At 43.5% G+C, this 22324-nt stretch overlaps 1 protein-coding gene across 2 annotated transcripts in view; it reads right to left on the reverse strand.

Annotated features, from left to right (window-relative positions):
* Nucleotides 1-22324, reverse strand: part of Mkln1 (muskelin 1) — a 288685-nt gene that overhangs the window by 261486 nt on the left and 4875 nt on the right. For both annotated transcript variants that reach the window (XM_074062868.1, XM_020183812.2), the window contains exon 2: nucleotides 1697-1813. In XM_074062868.1, coding sequence (XP_073918969.1) covers nucleotides 1697-1707 — 11 coding nt within the window. In that variant the 5' untranslated portion in view covers nucleotides 1708-1813. The remainder of the gene's footprint in view (nucleotides 1-1696; nucleotides 1814-22324) is intronic.

A 22324-nucleotide genomic window follows, 5' to 3' on the forward strand; every position in this document is an offset into this window, starting at 1 on the left:
CAGTTGTCCACATCATGGCTAGACAAATCTAACTGTTGATAATGTCTTGGGGGTTGGAACACACATACTATTATCCTTTACGCACTGGCCCTCAGTCTACCGTGTGGCATTACCCAGAAGAAATGGAATCTCTCCACTGTAGGACAGCCCCTCAAACTTCAGAAGGTGATGCATGCTGGTTGTCACCCCCTCCACACACACACACACACACACACACACACACATATGGCCTGAGGTCCTTCTGCTGTTTGTGAATCACTGTTTATCAGCAGATCCCTTATAATCCTTTCCTCTCCTCTTGAATAATCTTCTGTTTATCAACATCTCTAGTTGTCTGAGCAAACGTGGTCTGATCACCAGGGGTACTAGAAAACAAGTTCCCCTCTTAAACACTAGAGTTCTGTTAATACAGAAGACTGATTTTTTGCAAGCCACATCACACTGTGTTGACTCACCATCTACTTACAATCAACAGGAGACTCCAAATCTTCCTGACGTATGTGTGGATGCAAGCTATCCGCCCCCACCCTGTGCCTGGATAACTGAATTTGGGGGATCTTTGAGTACTTTCTATTTGTACCCATTAGCGTCATATTATTAGATATGATTCATCATTGCATTTTGTCAGGATTTAGGGAGAGCAAGTCCTAATCATACCCGCCAACTTCTTTGTTATCCTTTTAGTTGTGTCATCCGTAAATTTGTTCTGCAATCAATATTATCACATTAGTCATCGGTTAGTGTTACAGGGGACAGAGCTGCAAACAGGACCGTGTTACTTCTGTAGAGACCCAAGTGTGCATCACCCTCTTAAAAACAAAACTACTTTTATAAGACATCATTCGTTTAATCAGCAAATATTGTTGAGTGTCTTCTATGTAAGTACTGAACAGAACAAATCCAAATCCTCTGAAGCTTACATTCCAGAAGGGGAGACAGACAATTTTTTAAAGTTAAATAAATAACACTAATGTTAGAGAAAGCAAAAGCAAGTGAGAGGCTGGGGGGAGTTTGGCAGAAGGAATAGAGCCGCTGTCTACAGCCGGAGGGCTGCAGCAGAGCTATTTGCCTGCACTGCCTTACCTGCAGTCTTACCATGCATCTGGCCCAAAAGGTGCCCCATTGGACAGTGAGTCTTTCTGATCCCTCAAAATCCCTTTTTTCTAGCTGGAGTCACTATTGGCTAGGGGTGGGAGTGTGAGGGGAGTCAGGAGCCAGGGGTTCACACCTAAGTACTTGGGAGGCTGAGATTGGGAGGATGGAGGGTCAAGACCAGTCTGAGGCAGATAGTTCAAGAGACTCCATCTTCAAAAAACCAGAGCAAAATAGACTATAGGTATGGCACAAGTGATAGAACACCTGCTTTGCAAGTGCAAAGCCCTGAGTTCAAACCCCAGTCCTATGAAATAAAATAATAAAGTCAATAGAACAATAATAAGGAATTTAATTTGTCATGAAATAAAAAAAAGAAAATCTAGAAGGCCTTGATTCCTGGGAGACTCCCCATTTCTTCTGACACACAGGACAGTCAGACATTTTAAGAACAACTCGAATTGTCGGGAAGCCAGTCACATCTCCTGATGAAGACTCCAGAGAGGAGAATTTTCAAAGCATTGCTCTACAGGTACAGAATATGGTAAAAAAATAAAATAAAATAATAGAGAAAAAAAGAACAAAGCAAAAAGGTATCACTTACCTTATTCCCATGTTCTCAAGTGCAGAGTGGGTTACGAGTCCAACAGCTTAGGTAGAATCAGCAGGACGGGGTGCATGAGTGACCCCAAAGCATGGCTCAGAGTCTGCACCTTGAACTCTGGAAAAGAAGCCCACAGGTACAGCTTGGAAATCCACTTCAATTAACTACTGTTTGCTTGTGACTCTAATGTTGATAGATTATTCTAAATTTAAAAAAAAATCTTTAAATCCTTTTGATGCTAGAGAGATTTGATGAATTTTTGTTGGGTAAAATATTAATGGTGGCCTTTGACTGGAAATTTATCTTCTGTCCTCACAATGGTACTTCTGGTATTTGTACTTATTCGTTCAGTCATTCACTCAGCATCTGTTTTGTAGTCCCTGCCTGCAGGGAGTCATAGTAGAGGACAAGATGGAAGCAGGAAAAAGAAAAGGAAGGGGATGGGAAGTTAGTGACTTCTACATGAAGACTTACAAGGCATAAACGAGTTAGTCCTACAGAAGTGGGAAGTCTGTTGAGGCAAACTCCTCTATATGCATGTTTTAGAAGTTACAGGGCTGATTCTGTGTGCTGAGCGTCTGAGTCCTAACACTGTCCAGCATAGTGAGGCAGAGCATCAACTAGGGATGAACCTGGAGATCATCAAATTACCCAGAAATTCACAGGCCTGTTATAGAGGAGAAAGAATCACTGAAATAAGCATATTGGCGCTTTGAAGAGGATAAGTCAAGACTAGGGATCAGATTTTGAACTTGGACGATAGGATGGATAGTGATATCACTCACTAAGACAGCAAAACTATGAACTCAAGGTGAAGGAGCTCTAGGGCAGAAGGTGAGGCATGCAGCCTTGGCCATGTCTGCTTGTGATGTCCATCGAGCATGCGCAGAGCATCAGAAGACAGCTGATGTAGAAGTCTGAAGACACAGGTTTAGAAATTGCTAGCATGACACACGATAGAATTCACAGGGATGAGTGAGACCCCCTGGGAAGGTGTGGGGGAAGAGAAAAGGACCCAGGAGAGAACCCAGAGGAGCACAAAGAGAAAGAATCCCTGAGAAACGGAGAGAAGGTACAGTGAGGGGTGGGAGGGAAGGACAGACGACAAGTGTCAAAGCCACCCCAGGCAAATAATTCGAGAGCCTCTACCTCAAAAATACTCAACACAAAACGGGACTGGCAGAGTGGCTCAAGAGGCAAGATGTCTGCCTAGCAAGTGTGAGGCCCTGAGTTCAATACTGCCAAAAAAAAAAAAAAAAAAAGAAGTTTGCCTTTAAAGTGGAAGACAATCCTTAGACTTTCCTCCAAAGGTTAGGAAAATGGGGCGTGCATGGATGCTTTATTTATTTATTTATTGGGACTGGGGATTGATCTCAGGGCCTGGTGCTACCTCTTGAGCCGCATCCCCAGGCCGTGGAGGCCCATTTGAAAGGATCTTTAAGAAGATCCCTACTTCCTTTCCAGTAGCTGGACGGACATGACTCATGCGTTGAACAGTGATCCAACAATCAGTACTGGACTTGGCTAAAGCAGAACTGTAAATCAAACCTGCCTCATGTTCTCTGCCTAACTCTCCAAGGTCCCCAGGATCCCTGGACCAAGGCCCACTATAATCATGAAGGTGACCCTGACCTCTCTGAGTAGTCCACCAATGCAATGACCTCCACAGGGCCAGACGTGCTCAGATAATGCTCACCTATTGCCATGGCTCAAGGTAGGGAGACTGGGATAGTGAGAGAGGCATTTGATCACCTTGGAGTCTGGAACGGCAGCTGGCCCACAGCTGGCCAGCCAGCTCTGCAAGCAGGGAGTCTCTTTGAAAGCAAAATCCAGAAGCCAAAATAAATGGGTCAGGTGGAAAACAGATGACCATACTGCAAGCAATGCTGAATGTTAGTCCTGGGGAGTGAAGGTGAGCCAAGTCATAACGGGCGGACACTGTAATGGGTTTGGACAGGAAGGGACAGCCGGGGAGCAGTGTAAGAGCAGGGACCAAAGAAGCAGAGGTGAGTGAAGCTACTACACACACACAGGGGCGAGGTATGATTATGTGTTCAGATGGGTACATTGCTAGAAGCTCTTTATAACCCAGAATCCTTAGGGGCACAGTTTCAGTTCTCAGGCCTTTATGGTAAGAAGCAAAGTTTTGACATTCCCAAACCTTATTTCCACAGCCCCTTCTCCTGCCATCATCACCCTGCATTCCAAGAAGACCCAAAAGTTCCCACCTTGGAGTTGCTCATGGGCACACCCAGCCAAAGAGCTGGACTGGAAACAGAGGCCTGAGGCTCATTTAGGCCCTAGGTCAATGAGAAAACCAGCTACAGGGCTTGACAGTGGAAAGTATGTCCAAATCCTTCCTGGATATCTAGGTTCTCTAAAATGCACACTGTGCTTGAACCCAAAGGCTTCCCTGTCTTCGGGTTGTGATTAGAGCACAGAGAAGAGAAAGGACAGTGGTAAACATCACAAGTGAACCAATATTTGTGCCTTGTGTACAGACAGACAAAGCTGCAGTTTTCAGCTTGAGAATTTTTTTTCAATTTCACTCATCAATAATCATTTACCTGCTGGATATTGCTAAAAGCAGGGTTTTCATCTAATTCTCATTTAATGGGACTGAAAAGGAAAAACTAAATAGTAATACCTCATTTGTACATAATGCTTGTCTTTCAAGAAGACATCAGCCCCATTTACAGTCCCTAATTTGCAGTAATGACACTTTGATAATGTAAATACTGGTAAGGGCTATTATCAATTTTACAGATTAGGTATGAAAGAAACCAAGGGAGGAGGGACTGAGATGACTGGCTCCATGTGACTTCCATTGTAGACATGTCATCGCTGGTTTATTTTTCATTTTTTATTAACAATGAAACCATGCTTTAGATAAATATGTTTATTAAGGTGTAGCTTGCCCTTAAACTTTCAAATGAAAATATACTGCTTAAAAGAAATAACAAAGACCAAAATGCTCAGTTGAAATCTCCCTCAGGAATGTAGATCTAAACCAATCAGTTCTCACCACCCACTCCTCTCTCCTCATTGGTCCGGTTCTCATCTTAAGCCATACACATTTATAAGGTGATTGCGTGAGTCATCCCCACGCCGAATGTGTTACACTGCCATGATCTTGTCATCTTAACTAGGTTTGGAAAGTAGCATTGTGTAGCCCAAATTCTGCATTGGTACTCTTACTCTTTCATTAGCTTGAATGTGAGGGGTAACATTTTTCTGATCTTCTATGTATTCACTTACTCATTCATTCACACTCTCAAACATTCATGTGTCCCATTCAACAAACAGGAACTGTATGCCCCAAATGGACAGAACTTATTTTAAATTTAAAGAATAAAGATAGGTATAAGACAAAATCCACAGACTTCAAGAAACTCACAGCCCAAGGAGGGAGCCAGAAAACTAAATAATTATTGTTTATTGTTGTGTGGGTGGAGATGGAGCTATGCACAAAAAAAACATGGTTTGAGGACAGAGAGGGGATCTGGCTCAGCTGGAGTGGGAGAACAAGGGCCTTCTACAGAAGACAGCCAGAGCTGGGCATGCCTGGAAGAGAATTTGGGTATTCCAGATACAGGAACAGCATATGCAAAGTCACAGACAAATAAGAGCACATGGCACATTTGGAGAAGGACAGGAAACATCATACCACAGGAGGTTCTAAAATTATCTCATGGCAGGTTCTGTTTCACAATCCAAGTCCTGGATATCTGCATAAATGATTCTATAAAGGAAAGTGTATTATCCATATCAAGTAAGTAAAACCACATTCTATAAGAAATCTGTGACCACGGTGCCTTTGGAAACTTTGACTAGTTGAGGAATGTCAGACAGGGAATAGCATGAAATCAAAGCCTCAGTCTGGTCTACCCAAGGCTCGTCTTCTCCATATTACCTGACTATTATGATTTCAGGAGTGAGTTACAAATATCCTGTGTTTTCATGAGGTCTAGGTGGTCACTTAGCCCAACTCCATAATTTCACCATAACCTTTTTATAGAGGATTACTTCAAAATATTGCATTTGTAAATAAACTCTGTTGTATGAGTCAGGTTTTTCCTGTTCACCTCTTCTGGACTGTTTAGGCGTGGTGCTGCCCAACCCCCAAAAGGATGAGAATCAGCCTTCTAGGCTTCTTACCAGCAACCCCACAAGCTAGCAAGAGATATTTGGAAATGGTCTCTGAACATCCTACGCCAAGTCAGCTCTTCCCTGCGACTCCCTGTTCCCTAAGGCCTCCTGAGCAGTCCTTTGTGAAGGCCTATATGAACTGGGGCCAGAAGGAGAAAAAGCAATCACAACAGAACTCATTCAGAACCCTCCCTAGACTTGATCCTGTGGTCTCGGTAATGGCACTCTGAATTCACTTGTCACTTAGAAGCTTTGCATCCTGCAAATCACATCCTTGTCTCTACTTGGGAACTTTTCTGCTATTCTAAGAGTTCAGAATAATTCATTGATCAATTTTAGTTCCTGGCCAACTCATGGACTCCTCCCTAAGACATCACTGCTTCATTTAATCAACCTTCACCCATTCAACAAGCAGCTACTTCATTTCTCATTTCTGCCTAGTTCTTGAAGCCAATCTAGTCAACCTTTTGCCTTTGTTACTCCACTAACAGCACACCTGAGAAGGTTGAGATGATGTCTGTGATGTTACATCAGTCATCTTCCACTCCTGGTAGCCTCTCCAAAGTGATGATCGCTGCCTTCTTATAGAAATACTGCCTCTACTGACCTTCCAATACACCATGCTGGCTTTCCTCCTACCACATTAGCTGTACCTTCTCAGTCTCTTGCTGAGCCTTCCTGATCTCTGAAGGTTGCAAGTCACCTTCAGAAGCCATTGCTTTTTTTTTTTTTTTTTGTGGTACTAGGGCTTGAACTCAGGACCTACACCTTGAGCCACTCCACCAGCCTTATTTTTGTGAACGGTTTGAGATGGGGTCTTGTGGAACTATTTGCCCGGGCTGGCTTTGAACCTCGATCCTCCTGATCCCTGCTTCCTGAGTAGTTAGGATTACAGGTGTGAGCCACTGGCTCCCAGCTCAGTTCATTGCTTTAAATACCATATTTCAGGAGATGGGGGAATAGCTCCATGGTACACTACTTGCCTAGCATGCTTGAAGCTATGGGTTTGATTCCCAGCACTACAAAAAAGAAATTAGTTAATTAAATTAATAAATAACTACCACAGCTCTTGACCTGATGTGTCTCCTGACCCCCTGACTTGGAAACTGAGACAGACTTCTTCTCTTGAAGGTGTTGAAGTTTGGCTGGGGTCGGGGGCAGTGTTCACAAAAAGTAGGAGTCTGGGGCTGGGCACCAGTGGCTCACATCTATAATCACAGGTACTCAGGAGGCAGAGATCAGGAGGGCTGCGGTTCGAACCCACTCCAGGCAAATAGTTCTTGAGACCCTATCTCAAAAACTGCTTCAGAAAAACAGGACTGGTGGAGTGTCTCCAGGTGAAGGCATTGAGTTTAAGCCCTAGTACTGCAAAAAAAAAAAAAAAAAAAAGAAGTCAGTGGCTGGGGGGGGGCCGGGGGGGAGGCGGTTGTACTGGGATAGGACTGGCAATGGAATCTGGAATTTACATTGAAGACAACAAGTAATTATCAGAGGTTTTTAAGAAGGGAGAGTAGTGATTATTCATTCATATTTAAGAAATAAAAATAAAAATATTAGTGGCAAGATGAAGGCTGAGCTAGAGCAAGGAGAAAATGGAGCCAGGAAAACCAATTCAAAGGCCACTTTAGTAGCCTAATGAAGGGATTAACGTCTGAATGACACTTCACCCCATAGCAGCAGTGGGGTAAAAGTAGTGACACACCCAAGAGAGATTTAGAAGGCAGCAATTATTGATCAGATAGAGTTTTGGGAACAGAGGAAACAGACCAAGGTTGAAAAGCAATGACACTGACTATCCTACATGTGGAGAGGAGGGCAAGTGCAGAGGGGCCAGTTATTAGTAAAGCAAGCTTGTAGTGTGAATGAATGACAGTGTTAGTAAATGACAGTCTGCTTGCTGATAAGGAGAGGTTTGGACAAATGTATAGGCTTAGTGGATGGGCTATCCTGGGGAGTACACACAACGTGTGCCAAGCATAGACCCCAAAGAGAGGGATGTAGGCAGCTGTCAGAGAAGGAGTGGGGAGGGGACTGGAAAGGAGCAATCTGAAGGTGGCACAGGAAAGTGAGTTCTGCAAGAAAAATGAGAAGCAATCCTCACAGAGAAACTGATCAACAGTTCTCCCTGGAAGCGGACAAGGGATGCAGTAATGTTTGATAACTAGAAGATGGGCTGAACATAGTTCTTGAGTAGAGGTCAGGCCTGAATGAGGCCTCCTTTTGGGGGTATAGCCAGGACTGAAGCAGGTAATGGTGGGAGGAAGGGGGGCTGGACCAGGGTGAGGGATGAATGGGAGACTTGGGTATAACAGGTGGTTTATGTAGCCTCTGCCCCAGACAACCTCTCATGGTTTTGTTTTGCACAGCAACACATCAACTCAATGTCTATTTCTTGAGCACTTGCTGTATCTAAAATACCAGGTTCAGCATTTCAGAGTCCAAAAAAGATATGCAAGGGACGGTCATATTTTTGTTTGTCATTTATTGTCCCAAATCCTTCCAGACACACGCAATATAAGAAATTCTTCCACACAGCAACCCAGACTAACTGAAGATGGTTTTCAGTTACCGTTGGGGTTTTTCAGATTGTTATGAAATAATCTAGTTTTTATATACACAAATGTATGCATTTATATGTTTGCCTGTTTGTTTTTTGCCATCTGGCTGTTTTCCTCTGGATAGCCATAGCCTAGTCTGTCAAAGCCCCTTTAAAACTGTGGCACTCAGAATTCATCGCAATTGTCCCCCTCTGGTACTAGCAGTGAGCAAAGCAGAAGGAGCACTCTGTTCCTGGTCCAGGGGACACGGGTGCTTGGGTCACGCTGCCTGAGGCTGTGTGCGTGCTCTGACAAGCACACTGCTGACTCACAGTGCTTCGCAATCAACACGGGGCCCGAGATCGTTCGCACTTGAAATGATCAACTCAGTCTCCTCTCCCAAATCTGACGTTCAGAGAATTGATTTTTGGGAGCCAGTGGCGGGATTTTATATTTTTCCCCACTAAATACTATATTTTCACATTTTGGCGGCGGCGGGGCGGGGGGCAGGGCATTCATTATCATTATTATTTTTTTTTTTAGCCAGTGGTAATAAAAAGCCAGGGCTTAGAAGTCTACAGATCTACATTTGTATTCTGGTTTTGTTAAGCAGCCCAGGGACTCTGAATGTCATATGATCTCTCTGAATCTCAATTTGCTTATCAATGAAAATAGGGACAATCCTGTAATCCTGTCACATTTCAAAGTGGCTCTCAGGTTTAAACAATAAATTTTGGTATTCTTGCCTTCTTTTCCTTCCATTCTCCCTGCTTAAAAGGCAGAGTATGCCTTTTAAATTGTTAGTCAAGACGAAGAATCCAGAAAACAACAAAAAACTAAGAAACCTTTCTCTTAATAGAAAGTTGAGCACAACAGGAGCCAAAAACCAAAAGAAGATACTTGAATGTAATAGTCAAGCCTATGAGTTCTAAACGAACCCAGATTTTCTGACTGAATCCCAGATCTTCTACTTACTAAATCTGTATTCATTAGCAAGTTCATTAACCATTCTGAGCACCGATTCACTCGCCTGTCGAAAGAGGGTAATAGTAACTGCTACTCCAGATGTCGGGGGAGACTAACCAAGAACTTGGATGGGAAGCACTTTTGCACAGAACCTTGCACACAGAAGTACTCAGTGAGAGGTACTGTTAATATTGCCAGTATACAGCCTCCAGGTAAACTCTGTCCTATGAACCCACAGTTTTGCATGTAATCATTTCATCTACTCCTGATACTGTATGTTGTTCCATGTTCCATTATATTTTCTACTAGAGTCCCACGAAAATCTAAGTCCAATGCCAAGTGTGACAAATATGCCTCTAGTCTTCTGTCCTAGTAACCTTAGCTATTTAGAGAGAAAAGAAAGAGAAAGAGAAGAGAGGAAGGGATGGAGGGATGGAGGGAAAGCGGGGGGAGGAGGGGAGGGAGAGAGGGAGGAAAAGTTAGTTAAAACTATAGGATCAGAGGGCCAGGGAGAATCACTTGACATCTATGACCTCTGTCTTCTGCCTAATGGGAATGATAATGTAACCTGCATGGAGGTCTGGAATGAGGATTGCATGATTTATTTAAGGAATGTGAGGATAAGGAAATGAGAGTAGTTTGCAGGTACTTAACATCAGTGAACCCCTGCTGGCTTTTGTTGATACTTTCTTTTCCCAAGCGGTTAAATTTATCAGCTGGTAGGTTCTAGAATTCATACAAAATTAGCTGGGCATGGTGGTGCATGCCTGTAATCCCATGTCTGAAGACCTGGGCTCAATTCACAAAATCAAAAAAAGTAGAAGACAGATGCCTATGTGGCTAGCAAATGATCCAGAACTTGAAAACGGATCTTGCATGGATAAAGAGAAACAAACACGTTCATACTACATTGGGAATATAAACTGGGACAGGCATTCCAGAGTGCCGTTGGGCATTTTGTGTTTAACAAAACAAAACAAACCTTAACATACATAGCTGGGCGAGGTGGTCCACACCTGTAATCCTACCACTTGGTAGTTTTTTCTTTGTGTTACTGGGGTTTGAATTCAGGGCCTCATGCTTGCTAAGCAGGCGCTCTACCACTTGAGCCACTCTGCCAGCCCTTAATCCTACCTCGTGGGAAACTGAGGCAGAAGGATTGTGAGTTCCAGGCCAGGCTGGTTTATATAATGAGACCCTTTTTTGTCAGTGCTCAGTGATTCCTCATAGCACATCTGTGATCATATCTGGGACCTGGAAGTTCTTTTCGTATCCCTCGATGTAGTTTGGATGGATCAAAAGCTCTGAGTCTCATTTAAATTTGAATATCTCATCTAAATTTAAATTTAAATCTGATTTAAATGTACCCTTTCCATCATTCACCTTGGGCACCCATTTCATCTTAAATTTTTTTCTTTCTGTCTATAAGAGCTTGCACGTCTACTGAGGTAGATTTATAATATATAGAAGTCATGAAGAACCAAATCACTTCAACTCTACTGCCAAGATATCATCATTAATATTATACTGTGTAACTGTCTAGTCTTTTTTTTCCCTGAGAAAATAAACTTAAAAATAAATAAGCAACATTTTCTGATGTCACAACATCTTCTTAAACCTGCTTTTTACAGCCTACATACATTTCACTGTAGGAATAAATACCACAATTTATAGACACTTAGATTAATAAAGCATGCCACACTAAATATTCTATATTAAATTTTGTGAATGTGTCTGATTATTTTCTTTGGATAAAGTCCTAAAAATGAAATTACTGTGTTAAATGGTTTGTATACGTTAAGGTTTTTGTTTGTTTGTTTGAAACAAGGTCTCCCTATGTAGCCCACACTGGCCTGGAACTCTGTCCTCGTGCCTCAGCCTTCTTTCTGAATTCTGGGATTACAGGTGTGCAGCATGGTCCTCACCTGCATATGTGATGGTTTTTCACACACGATGCCCAATTGCTCTCCAGGATGCTCGTACCCATGTATTTTTCCAAGATAGTATGAGTGATTATTTCTCTGCATCATTATCCATGTAAGATACCGCTTTATTTCATTTTATTATTTTACACTGAGGATTGAACCCAGGGCCCCCATTTGAACTATGTCCCCAGCCTTCAAAATATCATTTTAAAGTTTTTATTTATTTATTTTGTGGTACTGGGGCTTGAACTCAGGACCTCATGCTTGCATGAGGATAGAGCACGTGCTCTATCACTTGAGTCGCTCCAGCAGTCCTTTTTTTGTATTGGGTGTTTTCAAGAAAGGGTCTGGCAAACTATTTCCCGAGGCTGGCTTTGAACTGTGATCCTCCTGAGAAGCCAGGGTTATAGGTGTGAGTTACTGGTGCCTTGCTAAAGGTCTTGAACACTTGCTAGCTACAGAGGCTTCTGACTTTCACTTTGTTTCCGTTTTGGGGTTTTTTTGGGGGGGGGAGGGCTACTGTGGATTGAACCCAGGGCCTCACACATGCAAACCACAGGCTTTCGCACTGAGGAATGCTCCAGCCCAGACTTTTACATCAATTTGTATTCTAATTACCAGAAAGACTGATCTTTTTCATTTCATTGACCACGTGAATTTCTTTTTTCTCTTTGCCTTTTCATGTTCTTTACTCATTCTCTTGAGATGGCTTTTTCTTACAGTTGTAAGAGCTCTTTATACATCAAGTCCCATCTGTCATCCTATCTATATCTCTCTATAAAGTTCTAGAATCACACATGTATCTTTTGAGTATGTTCATGGTGCTGTTTTACCTACATAAGTTAAAAAGTTCTATGTAATCAGAGCTATCGTTTTTCTTTTAGAACCATAAAATGCACGGTTTATACATTTATGTCTTTGTTCATTACTCTAAGTCAAGAAGTGACTCTACCACGTTCATCTTTTCAACACACTGCATTCTCTTGAATGCGTCATTTTCCAACTCTCTCTCTCTGGGTGCTGGGGCCTCACACTTCCTGGGTGGGTGCTCTACCACGTGAGCCACACCCTGGCCCTCACACTTAACTCTTTAATCCTCTAGAATGTATCTCATTCCTTCCTAGCCATGTTTTTTTTAATCCTTTGGAATCAGAAAGGATGCTTTCCAGCTCCCATAAGGGAGGAGTTCAGACTTCAATCCAGGTTGGGTGAGGTGGCTCACTCAGGGTGGACAGAACTTCATAGCTGAGCTTTCATTGCCTTAGCTCTTGGTGACAGCTCCATTCTCAACAGACTCTCCTTATGTGGTCCCAATCAACTCACAGTTCCCTGCTTTTGCTATCACTTCCAGAAGGAAAGCATCTTTGGCCTAGCATTCCCAGCAAAAGTCCTGGTATTCTCTTTGGTGGCGCTGACCTAAGTCATACATCCATGTCACATTTCTACACCTGAGTCAGTTACTGAGACCAAAGGGATACCATTCACTGATTGGCTTAGCCTGGGCCACCTGAAGATGAAGGTGGAGTCCCAGAACACCACAGCACTACACAGGAAGGAGCCGCTGAGAAAAAGGGAACACATGTGAGAGGTTCTACCTTTCAATGTCAAACTCATTGTTCTTAATAGAAAATGGCAAATGCTCTGCCATTTGAAAACTAATTTGTCTCACTGTTATTAACCCTGTAGGCCCTAGAGATAAAGTCATAATAGACACAGTTCTTTCTCTTTATGCTCAAGTCATATTTGGACTGCTTGCGTACATCACAGTTTCTAAACCCTACAGAGTTAGCACTAACTGATCGATAGTGCTCTGAGTTCCTTCTTTAATATGGGGGCCAAAGAAGGAATAGAAGCAGACAGCAGTTCTAACTCTCCACAAAGTTATTCTGGTAGAGCCTCTGGCCCCAGACTACCCTGTTCTCTAAGTCAATCCATTGATTGTGAAGAGGCAGGGCACAGTGGCACACACTACCATGTGCCAGGCAGAGTTCAAAATGTGTTCCCAATGGCCATTACCCATCTGCCCCTGTCTCAGGCACTGTCCTGAGTATTTTCATAGCAGTCCTTTATCCCTTCTTGGGCCATGCCTGGCCTTTCAACACACGTTCTCTATCTCCATCCTCTCCCTCTCTATGGCTCCGTGACACACACGTGCACTCCCTGGCTCCCATGGACTGACAACGGTCTCTCTACCCTTTCTTAGAAAGTTTTCGCCACTGTTTGCCTCTCTGGTGTCAGTCTGGTGTCAGAGGCTGAAGAAGGAGGATCGAGAGTCAAGGCCAGCCAGGGCTACATAACGAGACACTGTCTTGTAAAATAAAAGCAAAAACTGAAAAATATTTAAAATGTGCAGCAAAGAAACCATACATTCAGATCTAGGAAATGCTACAATTGAATGATCCTATTTTTCAGTTAACTATTAAGATTACACAGTCTGATCACTTAGTAGCACTACCCCTTCTTCACTAAGATGCTTTACTACGGACACAAAACCAAATGGACAGGCTAGGGAAGTAGCTCAGTGGTAGAGCACTTGCCTCACATATATAAAGCTCACAATTTGATCCCAGCACCAAAAAAAATAAAAACAAACAAACAGTCATTGTCTTCAATACTTCTCTAAGATTCCACTGCCACTAGCCATTAACCCTTATGGGGATATTTCTACAGATCTGTACCCTTCTTTTTTGGTGGGACTGGGGTTTGAACTCAATGCTTTGAGCTTGCAAAGCAGCCACACCTCCAGGCTGGTTTGCTCTAGTTATTTTTTTGAAGACGGGGAGTCTCAAGAATTATTTGCTCCCATCTCTGCTTCCAAGTAGCTAGGATTACAGGCGTGAGCCACTGTCACCCAGCCCTGTTACCTTCTTTTGAAGGTAGCCTGTTGCACAGTAGTCCTGCGTTATCCAGGGTTTGTCTTTCTGCAGTTTTGGTTACCCTTAGTCAACAATAGTCTGAAAATGTTAAATGAAAAATTCCTGAAGTAAGCAATTATTTTTTTTGTGGTGCTAGGGACTGAACCCAGGGACTCACTCATGCTAGGCAAGCCCTCTGCCATTGAGCTACACCCCTAACCCTTTTAAAAATGGTTTTATTTGGGGCTGGCAGAGTGGCTCAAATGGTAAGAGTACCTGCTTAGAAAGCATGAGGCCCTGAGTTCAAACCTTAGTACTGCCAAAAAAAAAAAAAAAATCATTTTGAGACGGCATCTCAATAAGTTGTCCAGGTGGCCTTGAACTTGTGAGTCTCCTGAGTAGCTGGGATACAGACATATACCACCACACCCAGCAAAATAAACAATTTATAAGTTTTAAATAATGCTTCTTATAATATATGGCTGCAATTATTTCATTTAGTTATTATTATTAATCCCTAATTTACAAATTAGACTTTACCATAGGTATATACGTGAAGGAAAAAACCCATATACATGGGGTTAGCACTACCTGTGATTTCAGGCATCCACTGGGGTCTCGGAATGTAACCAGCAAAAGGGGACTGCAGTATACCTCTTCTCCTGCATTTCACCCATGTCCTTTGGGGTGCGGGCGTGGCTCAAGTGGTAGAGCACTTGCCTAGCAAACACAAGGCCCTGAGTTCAAACCCCAGTACAGCCAAAAAAAAAAAGTTTATCAAAGGGTTGGGAGTGGTGGCACATGCTTGTAATTCTAGCCACTTGGGAGGTGGAGGTAGAAGGATTGAAGTCTGAATCTTGCTCAGACAAAAACACAAGACCGTATCTGAAAAAACAAACTAAAGCAAAAAAAAAAAAAAAAAAAGTGGGAGACTGGAAGGCATGACTCGAGTGGTAGAGCACCTGCTGAGCAAGTACAAGGCCCTACATACCTAAGGGGGAAAAAAATGCTTATCAGAACACTTCTTCAACAGCTGCATTAACCTTCATCTTCCCACCCCCCGTTTTTTTTTACTGGATCACTGTACACAAATAGACTTTCAAGTCACTCCTCTTAGCTTCATTCCTAGTTCATGGCCATGTGACCTCTCAGCTTTCTTCAGGCCAGGTTAGTGAGGGCAGAGCTGCCTTCTTGGGCTGTTACGATTTCCCGGGTGCCATGGTCACTTATTTTGTTTGTCACTTCTACTTCACCAACACATTCTTCTCTGCTCGTTAGAATGAAGCATAGAGCAGTGCCTCTTCAGTAAGAAATCAGTTTAAATTTAAGTTGTGCCAATTCTATTTGAGGCTCACTTTTTAGCACAATGACATCATGAGTTGATGTCAGATAAATGCAAGTCCTCCATTACTCCTATCTTGTGCCCCTGTACCATTCATTTTGTCATCTGTATTGGGAAAGCATTGTTGATGTTGCCATAACAGAACCACAAGCCATGCGGGACCTAGCCAACAAGACATGACCAGTGGAGAGAGGGCATGAGCAGAACCAACTCCGGGGTGAGGGGACTCCCCAGGACATGGGCTGTGAATACAGAGGCCAGCCTGGAATAGAGAAGCCAGGGAAAGTTCAGGAAGCTGTGAATTCCAAGCTCCAGCCTTACTCCTACCTACAGCCTTTCAGTAGGTTCCCTTGATGGTAGGGCACTGTGTCCCATGACGACAGGAGAGGTTTGGGCAGTAGAATACAGTCCCTTTGTAGGAGGACTGGTCAGAGGTGAACTAAGCGAGGTATCAGAGTCACCCGTAAAGTAGGCTAGGGTTCAGGGTAGGCCCCACATCAAGGGAGAGACTTTGATACAAGGCACAACGGCCAGAGATGGGGTGGAGGTCAAGGTGGAAGTTCAGAATGGGGTGGGGGTGGGGCAGACAGTAGATGTCTGAGGCTCACAGCTGGCCTGGCTTGAAGGAAGCAAGCTATGGGGCTAACAAGATGACATACTTTCTCTAGTTAGAACTGGCATTTAAGGGCTGGGGAGCTGGGGAGCTCCAGGTAGGTAGAGCCTCTTGGAAGCCCCCACAAGCTGGTTGCTAGGGAAGACAGCTGGCCAGGTGCCTTACTGCATCACCCTGTGACCAGGCTTCTTTTGCTTTTATTTTTACCCAAATGTTCCCTACCAGCTGTCAACCCTCAGGTTTATGGGTTTTCATATATGTCTATAATTCCATAACTTAAAAGGTTCCGATTTGCTTTGGATTTTTTTTTTTTCTTTTTTATTTGTTTTGACAGTACTGGGGTTTGAATCTGGGGCTTCGCACTTGCTAGGTAGGTGCTCTACCACTTGAGCCATTCCCCCAGCCCGTTTATGCTTTAGTTATTTTTCAGCTAAGAGTCAGTTTTTGCCTAGGCTGGCCTCAGACCACAGTCCTACCTATGCCTCCCACATAGCTGGGACTACAGGTATACACCACTATTACCAGTGGGATGGACATGGGGTCTTATGAACCTTTTTGCCCAGGCTTGTCTCAAACCTCAGTCCTCTAGATCTCCACCTCCAAAGAACTGGGATTACAGATGTGCATCATCACACTCAGTGCTTCTGCTGAACAAGTTACAGGGCTTTATCATGCTGTCAGTCTCCTGATGGTGCCCCAATCCCAGGTCCCATGCTACATGATTTGCATACACTGCTTTTTTGGTTCCTACAACCTCCTTCAGAGGTATTTATTATTATCCCCGACTTAAAAAGAGGAACCTGAAGCTAAGGTGGTTCATATAATCAGCCCAAGGTCACACAGGTGGGTTGCAAATGAGCTGGGATTTAAACTTAAGTTTTGTTTGTCTGCCTGTCTGTGGCTCCGAAAGACTTCATGGATGCGTTTATGCTCACACCGTTCTCACTGATCTCATCAGCCACTGGATTTTCATCTATCTACCTCGCAATTCTATTCTCTTTGCTCTCTGAGTCCATCACATCCATATTGCACTGTGTAAGCATCAGTCTTCAATACGAACTTACCTTAACGCTTGTCGTGGACTGGGGGCGGGGCTCGGGGCACTACTGTGTTCTCTCTTGGCTTCAGGATTTATAAAGTCAACTAGCTAATAATTCTTTGGCTCTCTCTACAAAAGCACAGTCACGAGTTGCTAACTGATGGACTCATTCTGAGAAAAGTGTCCTTAGGTACAAGCATCATGGAACATATGTATACAAGCCTACACAGTCTAGCCTGCTTCATACCCAGCTACACGGTCCTCCCATGTGGCACAGCCTATCGCTCCTAGGGCCATGATAAACAAATGAGCAAAGGGATAAGTTAAACACAGGGAAAAAGATACATGAGGCCCATGGTAGTGTCTCTTACAGTAATTTTTTTCTAAGAAGGAGTGTGCTCTAAACTAAAGTTAAAAAGGATAGCACTGCAAATACATAAAGCAGTAATGGCTGTTTATTGTCGCTGGCAGGAACTACGTCCTGCACGTGATTGTGTGCGCTGTACCCTCAGGCGACTGGCACTGCAGGCTGAGTACCCAGCGTCACCACGCACATGAGGCATTGTACTATGGTGTTCCGATGGCTATGACTGCACCAGGCAATGGGAAATCTTCACGCCGTCATTGTCCTAAGGGTCCTCCATCATCTACGGGTCCATTGTTGGCCGAAAGGTTTCTACCTTCATGCATGTGCACGTTACAAGCAAGAGAAGGAGGAAAGGGTCCACTGAATACCTGAATGGAGGGGACACTTTAGTCCCAAGTATGTCAGGGGTAAGTCAGTGGGTTTACATGGTCAAAGACATTTGAGAAATTTTTTTTAAAAATGGCACATGTGAGACAGCTCATTTCCTTCAGAAGCTCCAATCCGGACATCTTTCCCCTGCCATGGTCTTTGTCTGTCTGTCAGAGGTTGCCAAACTACTGTCCACAGGCCAAGCCAGCTCCATCCTGTTTTGTACAGCCTGTGAGATAAGAATGGGGTTTACATTTTTAAATGTTTGGAAAAAAATATCAAAAGAAGAATGGTATTTCATGGCATGGAAAAATTATGTGAAATTCAATTTTTAGTGTCCATAAATAAAGCTTTGTTGGAACATAACCATGTTCCCTCATTGACCTTTTTTTCTGGACACAGGGTCTCCCTGCATAGCCCAAATTGGCCTCAAATTCAACACTGTCCTCTCAGTCTTCCAAGTGCTGGGATTACAGGCACATGACACTATGCCCAGCTTCATATACAGACTTTCTATGGTCACTTTCTCACTACAATGGCAGAAAGAAGTACCTGGGACAGAAACAGAAAAGCCTAAAATAGGGAGGCTTGCTGACCTCTGCTCTAAAGAAATAATATGTGATGTCATAACATTTTTTATAGTGTTTAAATTGTACCTATTAGTTTAGCTTCTGAAATTTCTAATTCAAGGACTTTTTTTGTTTTTTTGAATAAGGGTCCTAGGGCCTGGGATCGTTATTGTGTAGTCCCAGCATCTGGCCTAAGAATGCTTTTTTCTTTGTAGAAAATTTCCATTTTCAGAATAAAGGCACCCCTTTTCTGCTGATAGTCCCTACAGTCTTTTCTTTTCTTTCTCTTTGGTACTGGAGCTTGAACTTAGGGCCTATACCTTGAACCACTCCACCAGTCCCACCCCGCCCCCCTTTTTTTCGAGATAGCGTCTCCTGAACTATTTCCCCTCGCTGGCTTCGAACCGTGATCCTCCTGATGCCTGCCTCCTGAGTAGCTAGGATTACAGTGTGAGCCACTGGCAGCTGACTGCAGTCTTTTCTGGTAGCAGCGACATTTTCAGTATTAGTATTAGTATTTATATTAACGTTAGTTTTTGGTGGTACTGGGGTTTGAACTTGGCCTTGGACTTGCTAGGCAGGTAGATGTTCCACTTCTTGAGCCCCCAGCCCACCCCCCCAACCCCCAGCAGCAACATTTTAACACAGAAGCCATGACTGAGAAGCAGGTTAGAAGCCTCTTCCTGCCCAGGGTCATCTTTCTCTGGTGGGAACCTGGGCTGGGGGGTCCCGGGAGTGGCTGTGGTGTCTCCCAGAACTGTGTTGGCAGGGAAATAGATTTCTCAGGTGCCACCAACTCCCTCAGGGCAGAGTGACGATAGGGAAAGCAAATTGCTCTTTTTGTCATCACAGGGACCTAAGTAAAGATAGAAATGACTCAGATTGGCCAGGCACAGGTACGATTTATCACAGTGTTTTTGGAAGGCACTTAACATCACTCAATCCATTAGCTCAAGAGTGAAATAAAGGGCGAGCAACTTCCAATCTTAAAATCAAGTTGGGTTTGCAGAAAACTTCAAAGGAATGTTTTTGTTTATGTATTGCTTTTTAAGACAAAGTCTAACTATGTAGCCTAGGCTGGCCTCAAACTCACAAATCCCCTGCCTCTGCCTCCCAAGGGCTGGGATTACAGGTGCACACCACCACACCTGGCTCTATTCATTTATTTTTTGAGATTCAAGCTTAATTTCTACAGTCTCTTTATCTGTGTATCTTTGTCTCTCTAATTTAACAAAAATTTACTGATCACTTACTATGCGTGAAGCACACAGGAAGCTCTATGGATACAAAAATAAATAAAATAATCCCACCTGTCAAGGAGATTAGCGTCTAGGAGAGAGACGGCTCTAAAGATCTTTCTAGACCTTTTGGCAGTGCTCCACAAGAAGTCAGTCCTTCTCTTAATATCTTTGGCCTCACACTCTCCTTTTATTTCTCTGGTTTCTGACTCTCAGTCCCCACTGGCAGCTTCTCCCCCCTCCACGCTCTAGAGGATCAGAGCTTGGCCCTGGTCCCACTTTTCTTCTCCTTCTACCTACCCTCCCCAGACAATCTTCTTCAAGTTCCTAACTCCAGTTCCAGCAGCTCTTCTGGACTTCAGACCCATATCTATGAGTCTGCAATGGATACTTTCTTTTGGACAGAACTTTTGCTCTTCCCCTGCCAATTCTGTGACTGTCCCAGGATCCACCATCGTGCTCATGCAGAGAGATCAATCTTGGGAAACTTCGCAGGTCCACCATGACAGAATCTCCTACTCTATAACCCATCACCACCAATCAATCGTTAAGTTCTTTGGATTCAGGGTCTTTTACCTCCTAAGCAAGCACTCCATCATTTGAGCCGTGACCCCAGCCCTTTTGTTTTATATTTTATTTCTGAAACAAAATAGACAGGATCTCTATAACTTTGCCTGGCCAGGTCTTGAGCTCATGATCTTCATGTCTCTGCCTTCCAAACAGCTGGGATTACAGGCGTGAGCTACCATACCTGGCTCATTGTATTCTTTAAGATAGCTGTTTGACTGTCCCTGGGCTGCTCCCACCTTCATCAGGCACCCATACCACTGAAATACCTTCCAACTGGTCTCTCCTCCTGCTCATGCCCTGTTCTATTTGATCTCCCCACAGATGTTTCCAGATCAAAGGAATGCAAATCACCTGTGTTGTTCTTTGTCCTCCTTCTTTTTCACTTAGTAATGTATTGTGAAGCTCTCTTCTGGCCAATACTCCTGGAAGTCCCTCACATATTTCCAATCTGCTTCCCATTCTACCATAATTGAATACCCATTTCTCTGATGCTGGCTGTTTTCAGGGTTTAATGACTATAAATAAGGCTCCAGCAAAGGTCCTGGAAGCGTTGTCCTTCAGTGCATGTGCGAGTCTATCTACTGGGTGAATGTATAAACGTGGAATTGCTAGGTCAAAGGCTTTGTGTGTTGAAAATGTGATAAATACTGCCAGCTTGCCCTCCACCAAGGTCATATCAGCTTTCCCTTCCACTCACTGCGTGAGGCACTCACTTGCCTCCCACCGGCAAGATGCTTGTCAACCTGCTAGAGAAAGCATACATCTAATCTGGCTGGAACACAGATGTCACTTGTGAGCAAAGGTGAGCATCTTTTTGACTGCAGTCATAGCTTTTGCCCAATTTTCCAGTTTTCTGATCGACTGGTCAAGTGCTTTGATTTCACCTTAATCTAATTTCCAGGTTCAATACAGCTATTTTTTTTTTTTTAAATACTTTTTGTTTGTTTTTGGCGGTACTGGGGCTTGAACTCAGGGCATCACACTTGCTAGGCAGGCGCTCTACCGCTTGAGCCACTCCACCAGCTCAATACAGGTTTTTTGTTTTTTGTTTTTTTTTTTAAGTCACAACTGAAAAAACTTACTCTAGTAATAAGTAACTATCAAGGGCCAACTCCATGACAGGGAGTCCATGATGAGAGGTGATGAATGACTTACAGAAAACGGCTGTGCTTTTCTTACACTTAGGCCTCTGCTTACATGGTTTTGTTTTCCTAATATCCCAGAGAGACATTAGCACTACTGAGCACAAGTGAGGCTTGAGAATGTGACTGTCCAGGGTCACAACTGTAACTCCTCCACTGGGAAACCATCTCTGGCCACTTCCCAACACACCAGATGCTTACTTTTTCTTTTTCTTCTTTTTTTTTTTTGGTGGTCCTGGGGTTTGAACTCAGGGCCTTTTACTTGCTAGACAGGTGCTCTACCACTTAAGCCATGCCCCCAGTACCCTCCTCCTTTTTTTTTTTACACAGGGTCTTCCTATGTAGCCCAAGTTGGCCTCGAATTTGCAATCTTCCTGCTTCAGTCTCCCAAGTGCTGGGCTTACATGCGTGCTCTACCACACCTGGCTCTAGACACCGATTCTTGATGCTTCTAATTTCAACTAATCTGTTGCTTCTCTCCTTTCTTTCTACAAACATCCAGTGAACATTTTTCTTTTTTCTTTTTTTTTTTTGTGGTACTGGGGTTTGAACTCAGGGCCTACACCTTGAGCCACTCCACCAGCCTTTTTTGTGATTTGTTTTGTTTTGTTTGTTTTTTCAAGATAGAGTCTTTTGAACTATTTGCCCAGGCTGGCTTCAAACTGTGATCCTCCTGATCTCTGCCTCCTGAGTAACTAGGATTACAGGGGTGAGCCACAGGGACCCCATAGCCAATGAACATTTTTAAGTGCCTACTATGTGCCAGGAATCCTCCTGGGTTTATAATTTAGAGGTCCTCAACCATAAGCAATAAAAGCAAACAATAAGAAGGGTTCAGTAAGAAAGTCCTATTATTGTAAGAAACTGCATAGGACAGCTAGAAAGGTGAACAGAAAAGGACACCGCAGGTAAGGAAGGGGTCTTTTTGAGCAGATGATATTCAAACA

The sequence above is a fragment of the Castor canadensis genome, chromosome 2, assembly GCF_047511655.1.
Source record: "Castor canadensis chromosome 2, mCasCan1.hap1v2, whole genome shotgun sequence".
Lineage (NCBI taxonomy): Eukaryota > Metazoa > Chordata > Mammalia > Rodentia > Castoridae > Castor > Castor canadensis.